We start from the raw sequence: 16,190 nt of genomic DNA, 5'->3' as shown, positions 1-16,190 counted from the left end.
TGATTCTAAATATGGCCACAAAGCTTCTGGCATCTTCAATTTCATGCTGCATGTGTGTAGACGCTAATGTGTTAATGTGTCTCTGTATGCCCTTGTCCCTCAGTTTAACTCCACGCTAGCAGCATGGCATCATGGTTGGAGGGGTTGGTGGTTTTGAATTTCAATGCTGTTTACTGAAGGGAGTTAATCAGGCAGATTACTGTGCTCACAGTCCTCAGTGTAACACCTTGTTGCCTCTGACTGCTGCACTAAACCCAATGACTGAAAACTATTTGACCTTGCTTTGTCTGTGTGCCCTTGGGGGAATCATGATAGTAAAAGAGAGCTATTTCCATTCAGATGCATAAATACAATTCAGTGTCCCTTCATACTTCTACTTTTCCTCTCTTCAGCCGGTGTATATGTGCTTCTAAGGTGCAGCACTGTAATTGATATCCATAGAGCCCTCAAAGTGCTTCTTTTGTTTTCAAACATACTCAAATTGCCCATCATCAATGTATACAGAGCACTGGGGAGTGATTGAGGCTCGTCATTACTGTCTGACTGCCTTTCTCATTTATAAACATGATATCGATATCAGACCAAATCAAATAATTTCATGCTGGCTTCCTGCTATGCTAGACTGCATAGGTGAAAGGGCTTCCGCTGACACCGTAATCAGCTTGGAAAAAAACTAGAGGCTATTTCTGTCACAGGTTCCCTGTCCTATTTTTGTCTCAGAAAGACACATTAAGGGACGATCGCCAACTGAGTGCTGAAAAGAGAGGGTAATTGGTTGATAATTAGATGAATACCTTAAGGTTTTCATTTTATTGACTGTACTGGAGTCATTATGAATGTTAGATTTGAAAGCCACCCACTTGCTGTTTTTCTTGCTATTTTCACAGAGTCACTGCCATTCATTTTTTTTTTCTTTTACTGTAGCATTAATCTTGTGTTAAAGGGGTCATGAATTAAGAAATATTTTTTTCTTTGATCTTTTGACATATTTTAACATAAGTTAAGAACTCAAGAAATTGTTAGTCCAAAAACAGCTTTTATTGAAAACAAGCTCAGAAAACAACTTGTTTTGCTTTTGTCACATTACATCATAGTGCAATGAAAGAGCATCTCTGCAGAAGAAGATCAATCCCTATAGAGTGCCCCATGGATGACGCGTTTTTGTAGGCCAACCCGGAAGTTAGCAGCGCACGGGTTCCCTCGACTGAAAGCCTATTAATTTTTCCCATAGACTTTTGGAAAATCGCAGAAAATAAGCTCTGTGTTTAACAAAGGGTTATGACACTTACATGTTTTGTCTATCAAGATAATCTTTACAAGTTAACACAACATTTATAGATTTTGAAGCCTAAATAAAGTCGTCAGATATAAAGGCTAACAGTAGGCTATAAACGGACTACAGCACACCATGGTCGCGGATCAACGTCGTCACCACCAAGCATCCTCAAACTTTATTTAGAAAACAACTCTATTTAAAAACATGCTCACTGATTATATATGTACTGTGTATGAATACTTATCCACTTTTTCATGAGAAATGCTGTCCAAATGTCCTGTTTGTCATGATGACGTCTAAAGTCCCCGCCAAAGGAAGTAATCCCTTTTAGCAATTTGTTAGCAACCGCCGAATTTAAGACACAGTAAAAGTTTAAAAAATCACAAGTGGGTTATAACTGGTGTGTTTTATGTCATAGATCAAAACGTGAAAGTATTTAGAGGCTTTGTTGACCACAGTCCTAAAATGCTAACTCGCTTCCGGGTTTTGCCTACAAAAACGCGTCATCCCTGGGGCACTCTATTGCAACATCATTGCCTCTTTAGCACCGCCCACCAATTCACACATGTCATGTAGTAGTAACTGTGAGATAAACAGGATTAATCAAGCAACAAAACGATGCCTCTGAGAATTACAAGACGCTTTGAAGTGCCAAGTTGTGGAAAAACATTCTTTGCATTGCCCTAGTGGTGGGGATGTTGAAAATTATTTTAATATGCAAAACTGATACCCAATCATAGCAGTGGCCATTTACTTCCAAGTCTTTCATGTGACACGCCCAACAAAATGGAGTGTTTGAAAGTGAGGGTCAAAAACAGGATAGAAAATAACTTATTACTTCTAAATAGATTTTTTTTTAATGTAAAAATCTTGATAACATGATAATTGGACCTCAGAGAACATTATAAAATAATAAAAAGTTAATGACTCCTTTAAGAGATCTCTCTCATTCACAGACCCATTTAAGGTGCCATTCGGTGCCATGACATGCAGAGAACTGCAAAGTTACTTAAAGCTTGTAGCATGCGGACCATCCAAAAGACAGATAGTGATTCATGCAAAATTAACATGAAATGAACTGAATAGTGAATCATAAGGAATTTCAAAATGATTCTGATTCCACTTTAATAATATATATATATATTTTTTTTTGCACCTTTTGTTCAATTACAGTATGAGGTGATTTCAGATTTTAGACAGCAGAAGTGTTTCCTGAAATAAAAAGTATCACGGTTTCCACAAAAATATTTAACAGCACAACTCTTTTCTAGTACTGAGAATTGTTTCTTGAGCAACATAGCTTATTGGACTGATTTCTGAAGGATCATTATAATTGTAATAAAAATTTTGCAATATTACAGTTTTTATTATTTTTGATCAAAAAATCCAGGCACTGTACTCCTAATTTGTTGTCATTGAAATGTATTTTGCATAGTCAGCATTACAGTATATCGGCCATGCTGCTTTCTAGATATCAACATCAGTCATTGATAAACCACTACTTTTAGTTGATGTAAACAATGAATCACACAATTGACGGTTGATTATCAGAAAATAAGATGCATATAGGTTGTCATGATGACAGCAACATTTTAAGGTGTTCGATCCTTATCCTGGAGGGCCACTGTTCTGCAGAGTTTAGTTCCAACCCCAAGTAAACACACATGAACGGTGTTCAAAATTGTCTTACAAATGAGAATAGAAGAAGCAATCAAATCAACATGAGTACAACAATATGTAAGTGCTGTGTCAAGTCACAGTGTAAAGTGATCTGGTCATTCCACCAGCCAGGAAGCGCTTGCCATTTAATGATTATTTAAATTTAGCAAACTAGCAGCTCCAGTAGTAATGAAGATATTTATCTTCAACTCTGTCATGGAAACTATCATGTATAAACCTTAATTAAACAAATCAATTAATTTACACCTGTATGATATTATGCTGTACCCACATTGGACCCACGGTGTGGAAAGCGGATGGATGATTGAGCTGCAGACGCCATCTCCTGGTGAGACGTGGGAATTAATTCGGCATGACCATCACAGTGCGTTATGGGTATTCTCTAGCCGTTGAGCGTACATCGGTTGTACACTCATTATTTTGGTGCATTGTGGGATTGAATGAGTGCACTTGATAATGTCCAATATGTTTTCGGACACTACTACAAATGGCTGTCCCCTGAAATGGTGCCCTATTTAAGGGTATAGGAGGCAATTTCGGACACAGCTTAGAATTACTAGGAACTTCCAGGAGAAGGATTGGATACCCCTGTTCTAAAATGTGTGTCACGTGTAGTATTTTATCATGGTGTCCGCATCAGTGGAAGAATGCAGACATTTAAGAACCATTGGTTTGTTGAATTAGATTCAGTCATGCTGTTATCCCTAAAATTTACATATATCGCTGAATCCATTAAAAAAATTTTCACCCAATCAGTTTGGAATTTTTTTCCCATTTCAACAGCCCAAGAAGCGATCAAGAACATTGTTTATATGTAAAGTAGAGTGACATTCATAATAATGTATTTCTACAGTAAACAGTATTCAGAATCTTAATTGTGAAGTAGTCCAGTGTAAATGTAATATATGCAGGCAATTACAGTGCTGTCGTCCTCAGTTACGCATCCGTAAAAAATGGCATTGCCTTGACATATTGAAATGTAGTCATATCCGTGAGACATTTAACATACATTAACATGCATTATCCTGAAGGTTATGCATAATGACCTGCTGGAAGGAAGCTGCCACATGTTTTGACCTCGTCGATATAGTGACCTGTTGACCTATCTCCTATTTCCCAATTTGAGGGCTGACCCTAGGCATTCTGCTCTAATTAAGATGATGCCTTTGCAAGGATATTGGCTGCACCTGAAGACTTGGGCCATGCCTGAAGCACCCTTGACTTTTAACATGTGAATGACCTTTCCATACATTACATGGAAGACGGTAGTAAAGAAGTAAAGAGAAGATGATATGCGCATGCTAATGTGATTCACCCATGCTGGAAGATTACAAAGTGTTTAGTGGTTAGAGGGAATGCCAGGGGCAGTTTGTTTAAGGGCAGTCACAGACTCATTAAAAGTACTGAGTCTCATATCTTTCTGCTAATATGCTTCTGTCACTTGTCTGTCTGGGTAATTCTCACATCCTGAAATCCCACAAGGGAAAACATTTCAGAATTTGGGACCCAACTGGAACAAGTAATGGGGAAAATGAGGAATGTCTTCCATGAGCCGGAGTCCTATCTCCTTGTAAGCTAAATAAAGTGGTTTGAGTGACACCTTAAGCTCTGATAACCCAAACTTGCAGAATGGAAGTAAAGCCAGGCTGATGGCATTACATTCCCTTGGGACTTGACAGTTTGACTTTGTCAAGGACAATTCTTTGATTTCTTCCATTCCTCTTTCCGCCTGTAAGAACTAAGGCTGCATAGCCTCCTTCATCTACCCCTCTTAGTCACAAATAAGCTGAGTGCACCACGGAAGTTGTCATGGAGACAACCCAAGTAACCTCTGCTGTCAGTGTGCATCAAGACTTAACCTGTAATGGCTCCATACAAGGTATTGAGTCTGGACAACCCGTGACTGCTGGGAGATTCAAAACAAACTTGTTTTGTGAACATTTGAATGTCTTCATGGGAAAGTGTACTATATGTTTAGATTCAGATAGGAGATCACTAATGGGATGTAATTCTGTCATAATTTACTCTCTCTCATGTTGTTCCAAACCTGTAGAATGTTCTTTCTTCTGTGAAACACAAAAGAAGATATGTTGTTTGAGTGTTTCAACAGTTTTTGTCAACATAGGCCTTTTGGGGAAAAAATCCCTCTTACCTACATTATTGCAAAAACATACACTCTAAAAAAAAGTCTAAAAAAGTGCTATCTTTAAAGGTGCTCTACAGAACCTTTTTCAAATGGTGCTATGTTGAACCCATAAGAGGTGCCATATCGCTTTTTATTTCTTCAACAAAAATGGTACTAAACAGCACCAACAGTTGTTCTTTGGATCGTAAAAAACCTTTAAAGGGGCTTAACAGGTTCTTTATATGGCACAGTGGTGCTATATAGCACCTTAACCAACCCGAAGAACCACTGAAGAACCGCTGAAGAACCTTACAGGGGCTTGCTATATATTGTAGCACCTCAGTCATCCCAAAGAACTGGTGAAGAACTGCCTAAGAACCACTGAAGAACAACTGAAAATTTAGTGCAATACAGCACTTAAAGTGGCTCCCTTATGATTATGAGCCAAAGAACCACTTTTAGTACTATAGCACCATTTTTTTTTACAGTGTACCTACAAACAACAGTTTCGAACTTAAATGACCACTAGTGGCACTAAAACACCACCAACCTTTATTCTTTTTCGCATGAATTATGATTCCTAACGCAATACTATGCTATGACCTTTTACCATAGTGCATGATTTTTAAATTAATACATTTTGATGTTTGCATTACATAACCAGCTGTATGGCTTTTCTGAGGTAGTAAAATTGCTCGGTAGCTTACCTGGTACAGCACTCACTTGTGATGCTGAGCGCTCAGGTACGAGTCCCATGAAACACAAGTCATAATAACAGAGCTCAAAGGCTAAAATGACATGGTTGCTTCAGCAAATGTGTTTTAATCTAATGCATGCTTTTGTTTACACCAGGGAATGGGCAACATCTGTCCTGAAGGGCCACTGTCCAGCAGAGTTTAGCTCCATCCCCAATAAAAACTCACTTGCCTATAGCTTTCTACTAATCCTGAAGACCTTGATTAGCTGGTTCAAGTGTGATTGATTAGGGTTGGAGCTAATCTCTGCTGGGCAGTGGCCCTCCAGGACTGAAGTTGCCCATCCCTGGTTTACACTACAGGTAAGGGTAGGGATTAGTTTATGTGGTACGTTGTTTGCAAATGTGATTGAGCATTATCCTTTAGTTTTAGCACAATTCATCAGACATTTCATTTACGAACTTCCTCGATAACCACTAATAAAACGTTGCCAGATTCAGATTTGTTTTGGGAAAAATTTTACACACTTTAACACACCACACACAGGACATTCAATTTGCTAGCAACATTTCGTAGAAACGTCACCACAGGCACGTTTTTCCAATAATTCTGTGACTGACACGAGGGAAAGTAAATGACAACTTTGAGTGAACTATCCCTTTAAGCTTTACATTAAAATGTAAGTAGAATAAATGGAGGCGGAGCCTCTATATGTCACATGGTGTCTCCGACATGGTCTGCGACCAAGGAGGATGCTCTGAGAAATGACTTCTGGTATTTATGAACAGCCAAGGTTATTTGCCTGAAAAGCACAGATGATATTTGTGCAAATGGTGAGAAAGTTTGTGTGTATGTGCCCCTATGTGGATGGCATGTCAACGGTGTGCTCAAGGGGATGTTTGAGTGACAGCTTTGCTTTTGGCCACTGTGAGATAATCGTCAAGACGGACTGCCACTACTCGTAAATTAGTGCTTCTGTTCTACACTTTGACAACACTACTGACACGTGCTGACATTGCGAGGGGGCTGCGAGACAGCTGACACGCAAGGACGGGTTCATGTGCCCATTTCTCAATGACTTATCAACATCCTGATTTGCAAGAGTTTGTCTTAAAGGCAAATAAGACCTTTTCACTGCAAATCTACCTTAAAGATGATATGCTCTCTAGTGACGTTACCCTAATGAGAGTTTAAGAAGTCTAAGAGACATGATAGATATTCTCAGATGTTTTTAAGTAGAAACTTTTCTGTTCTTCTGCGAACTGCATTGCACCCTCTTGTGGCAACCCCAGTTTCATAACCCCTGATTTAGGATATAGACACAAAGGAGACAATTGTTGTCAAATAAAAAGAAAAGAATTAGATTGTCCAGATTGTTCATTGCAGACTTTGGCATCTTGTTAAACTGATCCCTTATGTGAGACTATCCGTGTCTTTAGCTCAGCAGAAATAGTTTCATTGTTGTCCAGGGGAATAAAGGCTATTAAAGAGTTCCCTTTTGTGCCTTTTCTTTCCTTTTTGTGAATTAAATTCAGTGCTACTTTAATAAGTCTAGATATATGGTATTCGATTCAATTCACTTCACATTTATTTTATATAGCGCTTTTCATGATACACATAATTTCAAAGCAGCTTTACAGAGAATGCATGTCAACATTACAATTTAAAGAATGCATTTAGCAAATAATGTAATAATTATGGCAATTAATTTACAATCACTGTTAGCAGTTTAACTGAAGGTAGAAGCAATGAGTTCCTGGAAAATGAATTACATATTAACAATAGTTAGGATATATAGAAATTTGGCAATGTGCATATTGATCCAGATGATAGCGTCTTCTGAAGTCCTTGCAGGAGTTGGCGCCGTCTCTTCATAGGTGTTGGTCATCTGAGGTCTTCTTAAGAGGCTGGATCCAAACTGAAGCTGATGTCCACTCTAGTCACCTTGGGACGGGTGTCCCGAGGTAAAACAGAAAAGCAAATGGAGAATAATTAGCATATCTGCTGTTCATAACATTAAGCAAAGATAGTCATGTGCAATTGATCTGATATGAGATGCATTATGTGAATGCTTGGCTAAAGAGAACTGGGTGAGCGAGTCTGAGCCCCTAACATTATCAGGAAGGCTATTCCAGAGTTTCAGAGCCAAATGTGAAAACGCTCTCCCTCCTTTAGTGGAGTTTTATGATCTTAAAGAGCGTGAAGGATTGTAGGGCGATAGAAGATCGGTTAAGTACACAGGAGCTAAATCATTTAGAGCCTTCATTAGCAATACTTTATAATTGATACTGAACTTAATGGGTAACCAGTGTAGAGATGATAAAATTGCTGTTATATGATCATATTTTCTTGACCTGGTAAGAACTCTAGCAGCTGCATTTTGTACTAATTGTATCTTATTTATTGAGGAAGCAGGACAACCAGCTAGTAATGCATTACAGTAATCTAGTCGAGACATCATGAAAGCATTAACTAACTTTTCTGCATCAGAAATAGATAACATATTCTGTATCTTAGCAATGTTTCTGAGGTGGAAGAAGGCTGTTTTTGTAACATATAAAATATGATTTTCAAAGGGCAAGTTGCTGTCTAATATAACACCCAGGTCTTTAACTGTTGAGGATGGAGTAACAGTAAATCCTTCTAAATGCAGATTGTAGTTTATTTATGTGACAAAAAGCCTCTGTGTTGCCATTCACATGCGTTTTTCTTACACAATCTTCAGAGAGCTATACAGAGTGCAACTCAGCTGCAACTGCCTTTAGTGTTTCCCTCTTGATTACAATGTTAGTTAATTATTTCAGCTTTATACACAATGTCAATTCCTTGTGCCTGGCGGCAATTAGAGATGTGCATTCATTATAACCTCCCATGTTCTTTTACTAATGTAGCCATCAGCTATAGGCCATGCCTAACCATCCACACAATGGGGGAAACTAATTAATAACTGCTCACTCTCACATTTATAAACACTCATGTGCACCCTCCTTTATAGAGTGCACATTCTGTAGATTGATAGAGGCAAATGTTTGGAGTGCTGCTCATGCATATGTTTATGGGACAATAAAGGTTTATTGAACTAATGAAAGACTTAGTACACATTTTGTTTACTTGATAAAAATGAAAAGTTACCATGTAGGCTGCTTCTGAAAGCTGAAAAATGCTGCTTCCGCAGGCAGCATATGGAAGGCAACAAAGCATGTCCTGATCTATTTTTGAAGGTAGCATAGATGTATTATTCACTGCCTATGATATCCCGCATTTCTGTGTGCTCAATTCTGTGACAGTTCTGTGCAAAAAAATTAAAATCTGAAAGTTGTGTTTAGCGGTCAGTTTGTGTGTAAATGTAAATTTTTTGACAAACGTTTTCCACATTTCTAGTGAAAAATTAGTATTACAATAATAGCCAAAGCCCTCTCTATTTTGCTGTACATCATTAAAAGGTCATGCTGCCTCAGAAGTCTGTCTGAAATCAGTTTTGAGAAGTAACTTAATGTACAAACGCTGCCTGCAAAGTCGGTTTCCACTACAGATTTGCACAAAACATTTGCAATATTTTCTAAATGTCGATAAAAAACAATTAACTGAGGTTATGGGACTATGTCTTTTTTCCTCTTGCGATAAGTCATTTAAAAAAAATCATGGCAACAGATGTTAGTAGGTTTAAGTATATTGCAGCCACTGCACTAGCCATTATTTTTAATCGAAGGAGATAGGCATGTTATCCAAGTATTGGAGGTGTCTCTGGGTGTTTCTTCCTCCTATCTGCTTCAAGGTCTTGATAAATTGTGGCATTTGTTTGTTGTTTAAATTCCAGTATTGCCTTAATACTTTTGTCTTTTATGAGTTTAATAAAGAACTCTGTCTCGTCTTCTGTCAAGAATGATTGATTTTTACCATGCCAGGTGACCTGTAAATGCGAAAAAAACTTTGTATTAGTTTCCATTGTAGTTTTGCGAAATATTTCTTTTTTAAATTGCCTGAAAAACCATCTCATGTGAGCGTAAAAACTTATTTGCAGTATACGTATGGAAGTTTTTGCGAAATTGACGTGTTTTCATTGGGCATATTTTCAATTTGCAATTTGAAGGGTAATGGAAATGTAGCTATTAAATCCAACTTCTATTTTACTCTATTATGCTCTTGAATAGTTACGTAACAGTCGGGGTGTATGTCCCCAATATTTGCATTTGCCAGCCCATCCGACGCATGCATGAACACTTTGTAAAGATCTATTTGAGGGTTATATTAGCTGTGTAAACTTTGTTTAGGCACTGTTTAAGGCAAGTGCGAGCTCCGTGGGCAGAGAGCACAAGATTTAAAGGGGCCGCACAGCATTAATCGGCTCATATTTAATGATGCCCCAAAAAAGCAGTTAAATGAATTTAAAAAAAATCTATGGGGTATTTTGAGCTGAAACTTCACAGACACATTCAGGGGACACCTTAGACTTATATTACATCTTGTAAAAAAAACGTTCGATAGCACCTTTAATTGTGCTTTAGAATTAAAGGATAAAACATCTGTGTTCAACTATTCACTGATAAGAAAGACATGCTTGGGAATTTGTTTCTTTAAGTTAGAATAACGGGATTTAAAGGGATAGGTCACCTAAAAATGAAAATTCTGTCATCATTTACTCACCCTCAAGTTGTTCCAAACCTGTATGAGTTTCTTTATTCTATTGAATATTGAAGATATTTTGAAGAATGTCGGTAACCAGACAGTTGACAGTAGCCATTGACTTCCATAGTATTTATTTCCCTACTATGGACTGTTACTGGTTACCAACATTCTTCAAAATATCTTATTTTGTGTTCAACAAAAGAAAGAAACTCATACAGGTTTAGAACAACTTGAGGGTTAATAAATGATGACAACATTTTCATTTTTGGGTGAACTATTCATTTAACTTCCAGCGCTTGATATTTTAATGTACTTGCAGAGAAAGCTTGATTTAACTTAGTTTGCGTGAACAACCAGTATAACTTTCAAAAATTAGTTGGCACAGCTACAACTACTGAAGTTGAAAATCTTAAAAATGCAGATTTTAAGTTAACTCAGCTTGTTTATTTTTTACAATGAGGGCAGCAAGGCAACATGTAAGCTGCCTAAGCTTTTGGATGCATGTCATAGACTCTTAACCTTTATCTCTCTCTTTCTGTCTGTCCCTCAGGTAACATCTTTGTGGTGAGTTTGGCGGTGGCGGACCTTGTGGTGGCCATATACCCATATCCGCTGGTCTTGACCTCCATATTTCACCAGGGCTGGAACCTGGGATACATGCACTGCCAAATTAGCGGCTTCCTGATGGGCGTCAGTGTAATCGGCTCCATTTTCAACATCACCGGAATTGCAATTAATCGCTACTGCTATATATGCCACAGCCTGAAGTATGACAAGCTCTACAGTGACAAAAACTCAGTCTGCTATGTACTGTTAATCTGGGCCTTGACGGTGCTCGCTATCGTGCCCAACTTGTTTGTGGGCTCCTTGCAGTATGACCCGCGGGTTTATTCCTGTACGTTCGAGCAGTCGGCGAGCTCGGCGTACACGATCGCTGTCGTCTTCTTCCATTTCATCCTTCCAATCATGATAGTCACCTACTGTTACCTACGAATTTGGGTCCTGGTCATACAGGTGCGGCGACGGGTCAAGCCTGACAATCGTCCCAAGCTCACGCCTCATGACGTACGAAACTTCGTCACAATGTTTGTTGTTTTTGTGCTCTTTGCCGTGTGCTGGGCACCATTAAACTTCATCGGGCTGGCGGTAGCCATTTCTCCAGAGCGCGTGGTTCCTTTAATACCTGAATGGCTCTTTGTGGCAAGTTATTTCATGGCATACTTTAACAGTTGCCTCAATGCAATCGTCTATGGAGTGTTGAACCAGAACTTCCGCCGCGAGTATAAGCGCATTGTGGTGTCGGTATGTACTGCAAGGATCTTCTTTGGGGAAAGTTCAAATGAAGCCCAAGAAAGACTCAAAAGCAAACCCTCACCACTCATGACCAACAACAATCAGGTCAAGGTGGACTCTGTGTGAACTGTATATGTGTGTGAGGTGAAGAGAACTCAACTAACTCAGCAAACTTGATTTAAAAAAACAAAAACAAACTGATAACCAAATATGTTGTCAGGAAGCAGCCCTGAAACTGTGATTTTATTTGCCTCAACACAATTAAAACAAACAGGAAATTATTATCATTGTCTTTTATAAAGCACTTTTCATCGTTGGTCAGATGTACTTGTATGTATGAATTTCTTGTTTTAATGTTTACAGTGATTATATCAAGAAATCTATGTAAGACATACTGTGTAATAATTTTATATCAATATCTTTGTCTGAAAGAAAAAAAAACAAAAAACAAATATGAAGGTATGAATGATATAGAGTGCAACAGTCGGGTTCTGGAAGTATAAACTTTATTCATTTTCTCCATTGGAAAATAGATTTGTAATGATGTAAACCTTCAAAAAACAAAGACTTGTTGAGCTCTGAGGTTAAGCAATGGCATATGCTTTTGTTGAAGCCATCTGTTCGCATTATTTCAACAAATGTTTAAAATAATCATGTTTAACAGCTGAATTCCTGGTAAAAAACTATATTTCCCATGATGCTGTACAGACAATTCCACCAATCAGAGAGTCGCAGCAAGCAAGTCATACCAAAAGTGCTTCATGGGATTGTAGTTTTTTCCCTCAATGAAGCTGTTAAGTACACAGCCTTGTCTTTTTGTCCGATTTTCAAGTACTTGAGTACTTTCAAGTAAATACGAGTTGTTGTGATTCACCTCATAGCTGGTTGGTTCATGGTTTATAATGCTTTAACAAAGTTTTTTTTTTTTTTCTAAATCCCTATGGGAAAAATGAATGGGAAAAAATACTTCTAGGACCAACGCCGCTAAAAAAGTGGACGGGCACTAATGCACTATTACTGTATATAAATATATATTGAGTGTGTTTCACTGATGTTGATCATTCAGTGGAGGATGAATAACAATGTTGTCAAAATGATGCCATGAACATCAGCATATCTCTGCAATGCCTGGCCACAAATGTGACCAAATCTTTACAAACACTCTACCGAAAGAGTTTCTTACAAAGTTTACTGCTTTGAAATGACCTCACCTGGTTTGCCACTGTTACTCTCCATTTGAGAAAGCAATACACCTGGATTGCTGCTTTCCCACAGTCCCACAGGGTCTCTGTCCTCTCCTCCTGCTACTTTTATTTTTTTTAATTGTCTTTGTCTTTTTAAATGTCTCTTTACATTCTCTCCCTCTATTTTTCTTTTTATCTGTCTCTCTCCACTCTTTGTGTGCATGGATCTAATGACAAGTTCATATGCAAACCGAGTAAACATATTAAAATCAAAATGTTTGATTAATAAAAAATAAAATTGGAATTTTATATATCTTGAATATGCAAAAATTGTTTTTATTTTTACTAATTTACTATTTTTGTCTTGTTATCTAGTAAAAATATTGAATCGTTCTTAAAACAAGGTTTTAAAAAATTAAACGGCTAAAACAATATATAAGCTTTGTAAAAAATAAGTTGTGTTAATACTGTTTTTTTTATTCAAGAGAACTTTACTTTTTTATTGTTCTAACCATAACACTGCCAACTACATAAAGAAATTAAATGTAAGATAAGCACATTTATCTTATTTTTAGGATAGCTATTTTTCTGGGGCAAAAAGCAGGCAGTATCATCAACACAACAATATAAGTATTAAATTACAGTATTAGATTGAAGCTTATGCAATCGTTCTAGCCGAACGCCCACCACTGCTGCTCGATAAAGAGAGAGAGAGAGGGAAACATGACATTCTGTGGTGACATCACTCGGTTTAATCCAACCCAACCGACTGGACAAGTGTGCGACAGAATGAATGAGCAACATAAAAATGCCAGGATTTACACTACCCTCTAACAGAATTATGCACTAATCTGTGCCTCTCCTGCCTCTATAGCCCTCTGAGACCAAGAGATTCATATCTATGTATAAAATAACTGAACACACCATGTGGAAAGAGGGGTGATTTACTCTGACCCCGTCCAGGTGTGGTTATAGTTGGAACGTGAGAGGTGGTTCGTTTCGTGGACGCTATAATTTACAGTCTTTGGAATTTTTTGTATGAATGGCAATTTTAAATGTAATGAATCTGTGTTGATTTGCGGTTTCTTGTATATGAGATAGGGGCTATTTTAGAGCTGGACGCAGACTGATCAGGATTTAGTCTGTTGTAATATGATGATATCAGAGCTGATTCAGAAATAGTCCATTTAATTTGAGGTGATTTGCAGATGAGCAGCCCTGGCTTCCCAGACACAGATTAAGACTATTTCTAGACTGCAAAGCATTTCCAATGGAGAATCACCTGTGCAAGAGTTATTTGACCCAGTTCTGTTATTCCGTGTCTAGCAGCCAACAGTCGTCTGAGTGGGTTTTGCATTTTGCCAGTAAAGAAAGCATGAATATTAAATTATTCTCAACCTACAAGTGAGAATCATCTGAATCATGAAACTTGCAAGGAGTAGTCCACTATTAAAGCATGAATTTGATTTTAGTAGTAAGTCTACATAATATTGACATATGCAGTTCATAGAGGACATACATACATAGCAGTTGCAGCATGAAATAATATTTAAACCTATAACATTCAACATAGAAAACTTTTAAACATAGCCTATAACATTTTTATTTCACAATTCTGACTTTTTTCTTGCATTTGCGTGTTTATACTGTAACTCCCAGTTCGGATTTGTAACTCGCAATTGTGAGCTTATTTCACAATCCTGGTGGAAAAATGTCAGAATTGCGGGATAAACTTGCAATTATGAGGAAAAAAGATAGAATAATGAGTAGATCTCAAAATTACGGAAGAGGATTAGGGCCAAGCAATAATAAAAAAATAATTTAATGAATTTGTTCTTGTAATTTAATGACTTTTTTCTCATAATTTAATGAGTTTATTCTCAACATTTTATCTCGACTTTTTTCTCGTAATTTAACGACATTTTTCTCATAATTTAACAAATTTGTTCTCATAATTTAACAACTTTTTTCTTGTAATTTAATGACTTTATTCTCAACATTTTATCTCGACATTTTTCTCAAAACTTAACGAGTTTTTTCACGTAATTTAACAACTTAAATAATAACTTTTCAAAATTTCAAAGCTATTTTAAACTATTTTCTTCTTTGTGACAATAATTAATTATGAGTTTACCATAAACTGCAAAGTGTCTGCTTTCAAATGATATCTTACTTATGCTTTTAGTGCAAAGGGTTCATGAACTGTATCTGTTTTAGTTTGGGTATGTCATTTTTTGGGATTTTCCAAAAGCGGGGGTGCTGGCTAACAGGTTAATCTCGGGATGGTTTTATTTTTTTTATTATTATTGCTTGGCCCTAATCCTCTTCCGTACAAAATTCTGTTTTTCCTTGTAAGAAATATAAGACATAAACTCAGATTTGCGAGAAATAAAAGTCAGAATTGTGAGAAATAAACTGGAAATTAACTGTTTTTATTCTTTTATTCCATGGCTTCCATAGATTGCTACTGCTCAACTGTCTTTTTCTGCAACCAGGTAGGCTCCACCCACAAAAAAACGTCATCGCTGTTTGCAAACACCAAATTGATCTATACTATTTAAATCACAATAAAGTGTGTATTTTTTTGTTTTTTTTTAATAAACATGACAATTTAACATTTAGGTTACATCAAAAAAGTTTTTACCTTTATAAAAACATGGAATTGTGAGCAGTAGTATAATTGAAGGTGTCAGAATAAACACGAAACACATCATCGTTGCCATCAGTGAGTCTGGTCAATCGAGAAACAACTGTCATCATCAGAGATTGTGCAGCACGCTGAAGAAACTCTGTAGAATGAGCCAGCTGACTGCTCTCGAATTGCGGTACTTTGATGTCATGTCACGGTGACATGACATTGGTGACGTATCAAGTCAAAATTTCTAATTGGCATGCACTGCTTTCAAGTCACAAGCTGATTGGTCTGTGCAGTGCCGCATACATCTAATCTGAACCCGCAGGAAAATTACAACAAATGATCCAAATCCCAAACAAACCCAAAATGTTAAGTGACTGCTGAGCTGTGATGTGAAAGGTAGCAGACAGGGAAAAATAAATGTCAATTTATGCTTTTATGAAAAAGCCCTCCAAAAAAATCAGCATTAGTAAAATAACTAACATACCATACTGAAAGATTTTAGTCGGAATACACATCTATATGGTTGAATGTCTGAAGTATGCTTTTTTGGATCCAAATGGTGTTATAAAATCTACCAGCATGGGTAGAGGTCCCTACTAACCAGCCAAGCCCCCTTTGGGTAGTGATGGATCAAAGACAAGCCTCAAGTAAAACACTGAGCAAACAACATTGA

At 37.3% G+C, this 16,190-nt stretch overlaps 1 protein-coding gene across 1 annotated transcript in view; it reads left to right on the top strand.

Moving 5' to 3' along the window:
* mtnr1aa (melatonin receptor 1A a) overlaps positions 1-11,821 on the top strand; it is a 67,405-nt gene extending 55,584 nt beyond the window's left edge. The window contains exon 2 of the mRNA XM_067403413.1: positions 10,953-11,821. Within this exon, the coding sequence (XP_067259514.1) occupies positions 10,953-11,821 (869 nt within the window). The remainder of the gene's footprint in view (positions 1-10,952) is intronic.
* Positions 11,822-16,190: the final 4,369 nt, after the last annotated feature.

Source organism: Chanodichthys erythropterus, chromosome 12 (assembly GCF_024489055.1).
Source record: "Chanodichthys erythropterus isolate Z2021 chromosome 12, ASM2448905v1, whole genome shotgun sequence".
Classification (NCBI taxonomy): Eukaryota; Metazoa; Chordata; class Actinopteri; order Cypriniformes; family Xenocyprididae; genus Chanodichthys; species Chanodichthys erythropterus.
Note: the sequence above shows the minus strand (reverse complement) of the source record. Positions and strands in the feature narration are given on the sequence as shown.